Source organism: Perissodus microlepis, chromosome 3 (genome assembly GCF_051167445.1).
Source record: "Perissodus microlepis isolate ML-2025 ecotype Zambia chromosome 3, ASM5116744v1, whole genome shotgun sequence".
NCBI lineage: Eukaryota > Metazoa > Chordata > Actinopteri > Cichliformes > Cichlidae > Perissodus > Perissodus microlepis.
Window position 1 is genome coordinate 20,421,654 of NC_140463.1, and position 11,172 is coordinate 20,432,825.

Sequence of the window (11,172 nt, forward strand, 5' to 3'; positions counted from 1 at the left end):
CGCTGGTAATGCAGCTTCTGATTTGCCTATCCAAAGCGTGAAATGGACATGGTGGACCGGCGTGACCATTACATGCTTATGCGGTGACATTGGATTGATGCATCAGCTAAAGCAGTCTAAATGGTATTACCTAACAAAAAACTAGTGGAAGGATATGTGTGATTTCTTTTAAATCAGGTTGAATTTGACGCTAGGATAAGTGTGACTGTTCCATTTTTTTTTTTTTCATCTTACCCTCACTGTGCGTTATTCTTACAGCACAGTAATTTTCCTGCTCTGTGTAGAAACAGCAGAGGTAACACCAAACTGCTAGGTAAATTAATCCAGATTTCAAACATCAACATCATGCAATTATTATTTTCTTCTACAACATACAGTAAAGCCCAAGTCAGACTAAAAGTAAATCTCAACATCAGAACTCCTAGTATAGCTGCTATGGTGTAGAATGCTTTCTGCTTTGACTGATCAACCCTCTCTCTGTTCCCGCCCTGTGCTCCTGGGCCTGGATGAAACAAAACACAGAGAACCGAAATGCTACAGAAGGTGACGATGCATAATGATATTAACGGAATGGCAAGATTCAATATGGTGGGAAAATGTTGTATCATGACTAAACCGATCCCTACAAAGCAAAACAACCAGGCACATCCAATGCTGATATTTCTGATTTGGATCCCTCTTTCATTTTTCAAGCTGCGGTAGATGATGGGATGAACTACAGCCAAATAACGCTCCATACAGGTAAGGGTATGAAAGAAAATCTGTCCAAACCAGTTGAAATAAATTAAGAAATACCCCAATACTATCATGCGTGAATCCTTTGTGTAGATACCACAACAGATGAGGATACAGCCAGAGACACCAATCAGCTCAATCATGACCATGTGATAGGTGAAGCTATCAGAGTGACTTATCGTTGCTGCAGAACATGTAGAGCGCTTTTGTTGCCATTTTTGAAGACCATGGTAGAGGATGAAGATGAAGAGTGGGAGGAGGAGAATGACATTATTAATAGCTGCAGATGTATAGATGAAGGAATCTTGTCTGGAGAAAAGACAATGCACGAATGGCGGTATGTAAGAGCTGACTGAGGTAGGCTGCAAGTCCAGAAGGGATTCATTGGAAGGGCAAGATGAGTTTATTGACATATCTAAAAGAGGAAAAAAAGAACAGATTCTGTCAAATATCACTACTTCTGATTTTCTTTTTTTTTTTAAAGTTAAACTGTTTAAGAGAGGCCAAAGACTCACAGATTGCAACTCAAAATTTAAAGTCTGGATGACTATCGGAGCTCCATTTTTAAGTCCCATTCAAAAATAATATCTATTTATATAATATAACTGGAGCATGCTTTTCTGTTTCTGACTGCAGAGAAACTCATAAGCAAGCAGCAACTTTATGTAGATGAAATAAAGGTGTTGAGGGAGGAAATAACAAGAAATTTTAACTTGGAACACACTGTGCATTGCTAATGGCTAATGATTTCACCTGTTGTTATTACAAATCACTGGATTTTACTGACATGCCATGATCAGTAGTTACTGCATTCCTTTGTGTTCACCCCTTTAAAGATCCTCCACAAAGTCATGGAAAGCATGTTGGAACTGGATTGCATAGTAATTATAAGTAAACTGATTCAGATGTAAATTCGGTGGAGTTTCCCTTACCTGTTTCCCTGGCAGGTTCTGTAAGTGTCCAACCATCATTTGTGTCCATTTTAGTGTTTCACAATGCAGTTAATTACACATGCCTGACTATTAAAAAAAAGCACCAACCTAATCAGTCTCCAGGCCTTCTTCATCTGTATCTGTGTGTACTTGCCTCAGATAGGATGTACTGGCTGTATATTGCAGCACCACTCCATGTCTTTTTATGTATGTACGTTCAATTCAAATGAGATTTATTTGCATAAAAGCAATAACGTAATGTAAAATGAGTGGCCTCTTAAAAACAGATCAATAGATAAGTGAGGATTTATATAAACTGTCTTTTATATAAGTACAGATCTCTTCTGTAAAGTAATGTCTGTCATGTTTTACAGTTAACTGACCCAAAAGAGCAAACCAACTCAACTGTGCAATAAAGTGTAAAAAGGTTTATTTGCAGACCAAAATAGAAACACTTCATGAATACACACTATTAGTAATAACTTAATGGTGTGTATACAAGTGATACAGAACGTTTTGTGTATCAGTTTATTACGGTCAGAAAATCCCTGCATGTATTACTTTATTTCAAATGCTTCTTAAATTTATCATTCATGTACACATTTAGCCATCATGTCAAATTAATGTCTGCCAAAATGTTAAACAAACAAATTGCACAATAGTTATTTTAGAATTTTGAAAACCTGTTGAAATAAAGTCAGACTGCTTAACACCACCAAGGCTAAAAATTCACTCCATTTCATCCATAAATGACGTCCTTGGAATTAAAAGAATATGTAATTAATGGAATTAAAAATGTGTATGTGCATGCAGGTTTAGGACAATCTTTGGACTACACTTGATTTTTAAAGGTTATGAGGACAGTCTCGTAAATGTGAAATAGCCTTCATGACCTCAGTGCATATGTTTTTGTTAGGAAACTGCTTATAATGTGTTAAAATACCTCCCTACAAAGCTGCTCAAGAATCAAGAGTGTTATTTGTATGAAACAACTACTATCAGAGTGAAAAACTAAAACCAAACTTTTTTGTCTTTATACATGATGTGTACAGGTTGATTAATTAAAGTTAGCACGAAGAGGGGGAAGAAAATCCTACACATTAACATTGCTCTTGTTTCTTTAACTCCAGGACTCATATATGAACTATTTTTTATAAACTTTAATATGTTACAATTTTGTTATTAGACTGAAAGAGCTCTTATTATTGGATGTCATTCTTGAAACACACAAATTTGCCCGATTTGTATAGAAACAACACAGGTAACACCAGAGTGCAGGGCAGATTAAACCAGACACCACTTATTGTTGCTGTACAATGAGCACCTTCATTTGACAGGAAGAGTGAAACCGAGTAAATACCCCAAGAAAACCTCAACAGTAGAATTCCAAGTATGGCCACCATGGTGTAGAATGCCCTCAGCTTTGATTGGTCAACCCTCTCTCTATGTACACCCTGTTCCCCTGGGCCGGGACGGATCAAAATACACAGAACAGAAAAGCTGAAGTAGCTGATGATGGTTACAGATAAAAACCCGATAACAAAATTCAAAATAATGACCAGTTCTTGAACCATCATTAAAACAGTGAATACAAGAGACAGCATCCAGATGCAGCCAATGCTGATATTTTTGATCATGATCCCTCTTTCATTTCTCAGGCTGAGGTAGGTGATGGGATGAACAACAGCCAAGTAGCGTTCCGCACAGGTAAGGTATTGAAAGAAAACCTCACCATAGACTGAGAAAGTATAAAGATAAAATCCTGCCTCCACTGTGTTGAAATGAACACTGTTGATACCGAGACAGCAGAGGATACACCCTAAAACACCAATAAGTGTCAGGATGGTCATGTGGTAGGTAAAGATGTCAGAGTGACACGTTGCTGAAGGGGAATTGGTGCGCTTTTGTTGGATCCCATGATAGACAATGAGGATAGAGAGCGGGACAATGAGGAAGACGTTGGTGATGCTGAATGCAGTAAAGATGATGGAGCTTGGACTGGAGACAAAGTACTTCAAGGTCAAAGGTAAATTGGAATTGATGGAGGAAAGGTTTGGATGAAGAAAGCAGTCATTCAATGAGTCTGGTGACATATCTGTAAGAAAATAAAAAGATATGACAATCAAATTTGATCAAACTCAGTAAATCTATCACTGATGGATCCATTTGTGTTGATCTAAAAAATGTGAAACCTCTCCTCTTCAAATATGTTAGGCAGTAACATGGGCAGATCTCGCACCACATTAATGTAATATAAAATACAATAATACACATTATTGTAAAATGTATTTATTTTGTGTGTGTGTAAGTCTGGAGATCCTTCCACCTGGGCAAACATTCCTGCTTTAATTTTTAGTAAAGAAATTATGTAAAATTTTGTCAAATTGAGATATAATTTGGAGATATTTTGTGTCATTCACAGTTTTCACATTTAAATGTGTTTGTCTTGATTGTCCATGTCATGAGGAGTTAATTCATTGATAGAAATTCATCAACCCCAAAACTTAATCAAATGTAATATGTTCAAGAAAAAATTCTGCTTACGTTGTCAGCATTCCCAACATGTCACATGGGTTAATTTTTAGGAAATATGTTTATTTCAACTGTGTTTTTCAGGGGTGACAACATAATTTTTCTACTGGTAGAAAAATATGTTTTGACTTATAACTCAAAACATATTAACCTAATCATTTACAAATTACTTGATTTTGTATACCATAATATTGAGCCTGATTATTCCCCATCACTACCCCCAAACAAAAATTTTTTGTAGGGAAGTGTTGTACGTCTTCATTGACTGTAATCAGCACATATGCAGAAACAATGCATCTGACTTAGATTGTACAAATTATCATGTCAAGCCAGTTAATTTAAAGTTTTACACAAAAACAGTGAAAACAGCACTTTCATTCAAAAACTTGCTAGAATAACAATGAATTCTATTATTTGAATATGTGTGTAGATAAATTGTTCATGATATATTTGCAAAAACAACTTAATGTATCATCATTATCATTAATGTTGTTGCTTTGCCTCCAAAGTGGTTACAGTTAGATAAATATATCTTTGTAACTAAATGAAAGAAGTAGTAGAATTAGTTAGTATTGATTTTCCAAAATCATTGAATAGTAGTCAGATAAAACATATATATAGTCGTTGGAAACAAAAAAATACCAACCTAATCAGTGAGTTTTTATAATAGTTCTCCCTGTGCAGATTCCCTGTAGAATATTTGTGCCAAATAAGTATTACCTGCTGTGTATAAGCACCCCACCTCTCTTCTCCCTTAACTCAAAGTTCAATTCAAATATATTTCTTATTTGCATTAGAAAAATATTTGAAAATGACAAAGACAAATGAATAACAAATGAATAAACACTTAACAAAGGAGCTACTACAGTACACATTACACATTACAGATACATGTGAATATATATATATATCCTCCTAAGACCCAAACTCTTCCACGACATACATTTTTAATTTCTCTTTGATATTTGGGCACATTGGGGCCCGATTAATGTAAAAACAAAGAATTACCAGATTTTTTTTTTTTACCTTATATTTGTTTTTAAGAAAAATAAGAGCCACATATGAGGATATTCGTTTCATATTTTGATAGAACAGTAGCAGTATAATGTCCTCGTAAGTGGATATCAAGCCCTTGCAGAGCAAAATTGAGTATTTTGGTCTAAATAACCCAAAATGTGATGTCCACATATGTGGACGCCAGGTCCTAGGAGGTTAAATATATATATATATTTTTTAATTCCCCGCGGGCAAGAGAGGACCCTCAAGCTCGGGTCCTCTACCAGAGGCCTGGGAGCTTGAGGGTCCTGCGCACTATCTTAGCTGTTCCAAGGACTGCGCTCTTCTGGACAGAGATCTCCGATGCTGTTCCTGGGATCTGCTGGAGCCACTCACCTAGTTTGGGGGTCACCGCACCTGGTGCTCCGATTACCACTGGAACCACTGCTACCTTCACCCTACACATTTTCTCGACCTCTTCTCTGAGCCCTTGGTATTTCGCAATGTTCTAGTGTTCCTTCTTTCTGATGTTGCCGTCACTGGGAATTGCTACATCTATCACTACGGTCGTCTTCTTCTGTTTGTCTACCATCACTATGTCTGGTTGGTTATCCATCACCATTTTGTCCGTCTGTATCTGGAAGTCCCACGGGATCTTAGCTTGGTCATTTCCACCACCCTAGGGGGCATCTCCCATTTTGACCTTTATGTATTTGGCACAGATGTTCCTGTACAATATGGCTTTCCATATATGCCCTGCCTGCAAGCATCCTACACCCTGCTGTTATGTGCAGGATTGTCTCAGGGTCATCTTTAAATAGCCTGCACCTGGGGGTCTTGCCTGGTGTGATAGACCCCAGTTGTCATGGCTGTGTGCGGGCAGGCAGGGAGAGAGGACCCAAAATACAGGACTCGGGGCAGACGTGAACTCAAAATACACAGCTTTATTGCTGGAGCAACAGAACAGAAACTAAACTAAACTGAGAATACAAAAATAAACTAGGCAGGCAGGCAGACGGAACACACAGATAATGTGAGGGTACGACGCGACACTGAGCAAGGGCAAACACAGGGCTAATATACACAGGGAAGTAATCAGGGAATGGAAGACAGGAGGGAGACAAAGGACAAGGAGCAAGATTCTAGACATACATGACAACCAAGAGCGAGACAAAACTGGGTCAAACATCAGTCTATCAACAAAAAAGTTCAGGGGCACAGGAGTCCGAGCAGTTCAGGTGGCCAACCAAGAGGCCAGCGACAAAGACAAAACGGGTCTGGAGGCCGACCGCGCAGAGGGCAGCGGTGGCAACAGAGCTGGTCCGAGGGCCGGCCGCACGGAGGGCAACGGCAGCGAGAAAGCAGGTCCGGGGGCCGGCTGCGAGGCCAGCGGCGGTGAAGAACTCGCTCAGGGGGCCGACCTCTACGGCGATGACGGCCAGCTAAAAGCCTGGAAAGTGGCCGGCAAAGGCGAGGAGGTTCAGGCCGAACTGGTCTGGACAGTGGTGTACAGGCGGCAGAGGATAGACTAGGCGAGGCAGAGGAGGCTGCTGCAAGCGAGGCAGAGGAGGCTGCTGCAGGCGAGGCAGATGAGGCCCCTCGGATCCCCCAGCGAAGGCTGGCTGCTGAACGGGCACCTCGGACCCTGCAGCGGACACAAGGACCAGGACCAGCAGGCACGGTGGCCTCTGGCAGGGACAAAACAGAACCAGCAGGTGTGCGGGCCTCTGGCAGGGACAAAACAGAACCAGCAGGTGCACGGGCCTCTGGCAGGGGCAAAACAGAACCAGCAGGTGTGCGGGCCTCTAGCAGGGACAAAACAGAACCAGCAGGTGCGCGGGCCTCTGGCAGGGACAAAACAGAACCAGCAGGTGCGCGGGCCTCTGGCAGGGGCAAAACAGAACCAGCAGGTGTGCGGGCCTCTAGCAGGGACAAAACAGAACCAGCAGGTGCGGGGACCTCTGGCAGGGACAAAACAGAACCAGCAGGTGCACGGGCCTCTGGCAGGGACAAAACAGAACCAGCAGGTGCGGGGACCTCTGGCAGGGACAAAACAGAACCAGCAGGTGCACGGGCCTCTGGCAGGAACAAAAGCTGCACAAGACAATAAGCAATCAGCAGAATTCCCATCCAAACGCAGTGCACATTATAGCTGGGGACTTCAACCATACTGATTTAAGGTCAGTATTCCCCAGATTTGAACAGCATATTAAATGTGCAACGAGGGGGAAAAACACACTGGATAAAGCATACAGCCACATCCAAAAAGGTTACAGAGCAACCCCTCTACCACATCTAGGTTTGTCAGAGCACATGTCCATGCTGCTGATCCCTGCATACACTCCCGTTAGGAGAAGAGCCCCCCCAGTCACAAAAACTGTGAAAACCTGGCCAGAAGGTGCATCACATCAGCTGCAGGACTGTTTTGAAAACACGGACTGGAGCGTGTTCGAACATCAGAACCTTGAAGAGCACACAACATCAGTGCTCTCATATATTAACTTCTTTGTCAACAGTGTCACTGTGGACAAACGTCTCCGGGTGTATTCCAACCAGAAACCCTGGATGACTAAAGAGGTCCAGGTCCTGCTGAAGCAACGTGACGCCGCTTTTAGATCCGGTGATGGTATGCATTACAGTGCAGCCAGATCTGAGTTGAAAAGAGGCATCAGAGAAGCCAAGGCAGCGTACAAGAGAAGGCTCGAAGACCACTCCAGCAACAACAACTCGCGACAGGTATGGCAGGGAGTTTAGCACTTAACCAACTACAAACCTTGCAATACCACGTTGACTGAGGGTAACGCGGCGCTTGCGGAGGAGCTGAACCACTTCTTCGCACGCTTTGAGGTGAAGGGACCAGAGGCAGCAGCAGCAAAAACATCGGACAGCAGCAGCAGCCCAAGCCTCATAGTGCAGGAATATGAGGTGAGGCGCACACTGAGGGCAGTGAACCCCAGGAAGGCCACCGGACCAGATGGGGTAACCGCAAGGGTCCTTAAAGAGTGCGCAGACCAGCTGGCTGGGGTCTTCACTAAGATCTTCAACACTTCACTGTCCCAGTCCTGCATCCCGCCATGCCTAAAGTCAGCCACAATTGTCCCACTGCCAAAGCGTACTAACATTAGCAGCCTCAACGACTACTGACCAGTTGCTCTAACACCTGTTATAATGAAGTGCTTCGAGAAACTGGTCCGACGTCACATCATGTCCTGCTTGCCAACCAACCTCGACCCGCTCCAGTTCGCATACAGAGCTAACAGATTAACTGAAGATGCCATTCCTACAACGCTCCACACCACCATCTCTCACCTGGAAGTGCAGGGCCGTTACGCCAGGCTGCTCTTTGTTGACTTTAGCTCTGCTTTCAATACGATACTCCCTGACAGACTAATAGTTAAACTGCTGGAAATTGGACTTCCTTCTACCACCTGCCGCTGGATCAGAGACTTCCTCTCAAACCGTGTACAGAGAGTTAGAGTGGGGCCTCATCTTTCCTCAGCCCTCAGCCTTAACACCGGCTTTCCACAAGGCTGTGTACTGAGTCCCCTACTGTACACTCTGTACACACATGACTGTGTTAGTTCCCACCCAGACAACGCAGTCATCAAGTTTGCAGATGACACCACCGTGGTGGGGCTCATCTCTGGGGGAGATGAGACGGCGTATAGAGCTGAAGTTCAGAGGCTGTCAGATTGGTGTGTAGATAACAACCTGGACCTCAATACCAACAAGACAAAAGAACTGGTAGTTGATTTCAGAAGGAGGAAGTCTGAGCTGCAGCCTGTCAGCTTCAACGGGGAGTGCATGGAAAGGGTCTCCAGTTTCAAGTTTCTGGGTGTGCACATAGACACAGGAGCTCCAGACCCACCTGGTACCAGGTCACGTCTGGCCCATGTACCTGAAACATAAGAACATCATAAGAGTGTTTTCGCACATTGCTGGTATCAAATTTCAAGTCACCATGTTTGAGGACTCATCAATACATTTTGATTAGTTCTTTAACAAAACTTATGAACAGTTTCAGGACATAATATATTAAATAACATCTGTGCAAGTGGTGAGTTTATGTTAATCTTTCTATTGTTCTTACCATCCTGCATTAAAATCTGTAATATCGGTAAACTTAAATAAGATATACAAACTGTGTCTAAGTCTTTTTCTTTTCTTTATTTGTTAGTTTGTTTTGTTTTTCAAAACACTGATACCTTCAGTAAATTGGTTTAAGAAATTTCCCAAATTCAAGTGGCATATACTTTGGATGATGCTGACATTGAAGAACCAAAAATGTTTCTGTGGGTATTGACTTCATTTTAATCATACCTGTGAGTGCAATGTGGTGATACATCACAATAATACTTACATTTTACTGACTGTATTTTTTTATTTAATTTTTTAAGTTAACATGTTCAAAACTGTTACAAATCATGCACATCTATGGAAACTATGTTTCTTTGTTGTGTAATCATGAGTAAGATATTAACAGAAAATACATTATTCAACAGAGCAAAGAAAATAGTAGCATTTTCAAAACCTACCATTTATGTTAAAGGCAACCACCATGGATGTCATCATTCCACTGAATCATAATTATCAATTTGTGATTACAAAAAACTAAAAAGATTTTAAAATATAAATTAATGACGGCAGCTCTTAAAAATACAAATGCAACAATACCATGTCGTACCATGTAGTACCTATATACTGGTGGCAATGGTTTAATTTACTGGGCAGGGCAGGTGACTCATGCAAATGGTGTTAGAGGCCATTTACTGTCTTCCCCTGGTTTTTCTCCCAGTTCATGTGTGATCTCCACTATTATAATTCACTGTAATTAGATATGAACAGCAAACAATGCAGATCATGTAGACATGTGTTCGTTGTGTGAAATCGATGGGAAATCTTTACTTTGCAGTCTAGTTACACCTACAGGTCAGTGGCCACTCTTTCAGTGATGAAAGAGTACTTGAGGAACAAACTAGAAAGTGTTTAAACATTTCTGGCCTAAAACATTTTTAGTGACAGTTATACATTGCACATTCTAAGTGGTTGCTGTCATGAGAGATGCCTTTTTATTATATAGTATTCTGAGTCACTGGCTGTTGTTCTTACAGTGCAAAAACTTGCCTTCACTGTAAAGAAACAGCAAAGGTAACACCAGACTGCTGGGAACATTAAAAAAAAGATCAGACAAATGTATAACACAGGCATTTGCTCCGCCTGAGATGTTGGCCACACCCCAAGCTAGACCCCCCACAAACCTCACCACCTGTGCTCCCAGTATGGCCAGAATAGTGTAGAATGCCCTGAGTTTGATTGACCTCTCCCTGTTCGCACTCTGCTCTCCTGGGCCTGGACGTATCAAAACGAAGAGAACAGAGAGGCTGCAGAAGGAGTTGATGATGAAGCATAACACCACAAGGCTAAACATTAGGTTTACGAGCAAGTCTGTTACCTCTACCAGAGCTGTCCCCACACAGCAAAGCAGCCAAATGCAGACAATGCAGATATTTCTGATTCTGACCCCTCTTTCATATTTCAGACTCACATAAGTGATGGGATAAAGCACAGCCAGATAGCGCTCCACAGATGTCAGGATATGGAAAAATGTCTCTCCAAACCAGGTAAAATTAATAAAATAGCAACCCATCATGATTACACTTGTATCATATGAATAGATACCATGAATCACAAAAATACATCCCAAGTTACAAATCAGCTCCATGACAACCACATGATAGGTGAAGCTGTCAGAGTGACTCATTACAACTGCTGAGGAGGTGCAGCGCTTTCTCCACCATTGCTGGAGACCATGATAGAGGATGAGGATGCAAAGAGGAAAGAGGAGGATGTTGAAGGGAAGATATGCTGTAAAGATGAAAGAGCCGGGTCTGGTGGTCAGACAGTTGATGTAGAATAGATGGTTAGACATCACCAGGGAATGGTTTGGCTGAAAAAGAGAGCTGTTCGAGGATGAGAG

General features: G+C 41.8%; 2 protein-coding genes across 2 annotated transcripts; both read right to left on the reverse strand.

The window, feature by feature from the left end:
- Positions 1-236: 236 nt before the first annotated feature.
- Positions 237-1,716, reverse strand: LOC146390474 (uncharacterized). Its single transcript, XM_084921604.1, has 2 exons — positions 1,668-1,716; positions 237-1,150 (listed from the first exon to the last, which is right to left on the reverse strand). Exons 1-2 carry the CDS (start codon positions 1,714-1,716, stop codon positions 237-239), a joined length of 963 nt encoding a protein of 320 aa, XP_084777730.1.
- Positions 1,717-2,869: 1,153 nt separating this feature from the next.
- On the reverse strand, positions 2,870-5,661 carry LOC146390475 (uncharacterized). The gene is made up of 2 exons (XM_084921616.1): positions 5,592-5,661; positions 2,870-3,762 (listed from the first exon to the last, which is right to left on the reverse strand). The coding sequence occupies exons 1-2, from the start codon at positions 5,659-5,661 to the stop codon at positions 2,870-2,872; spliced, it is 963 nt and encodes a 320-aa protein (XP_084777742.1).
- Positions 5,662-11,172: the final 5,511 nt, after the last annotated feature.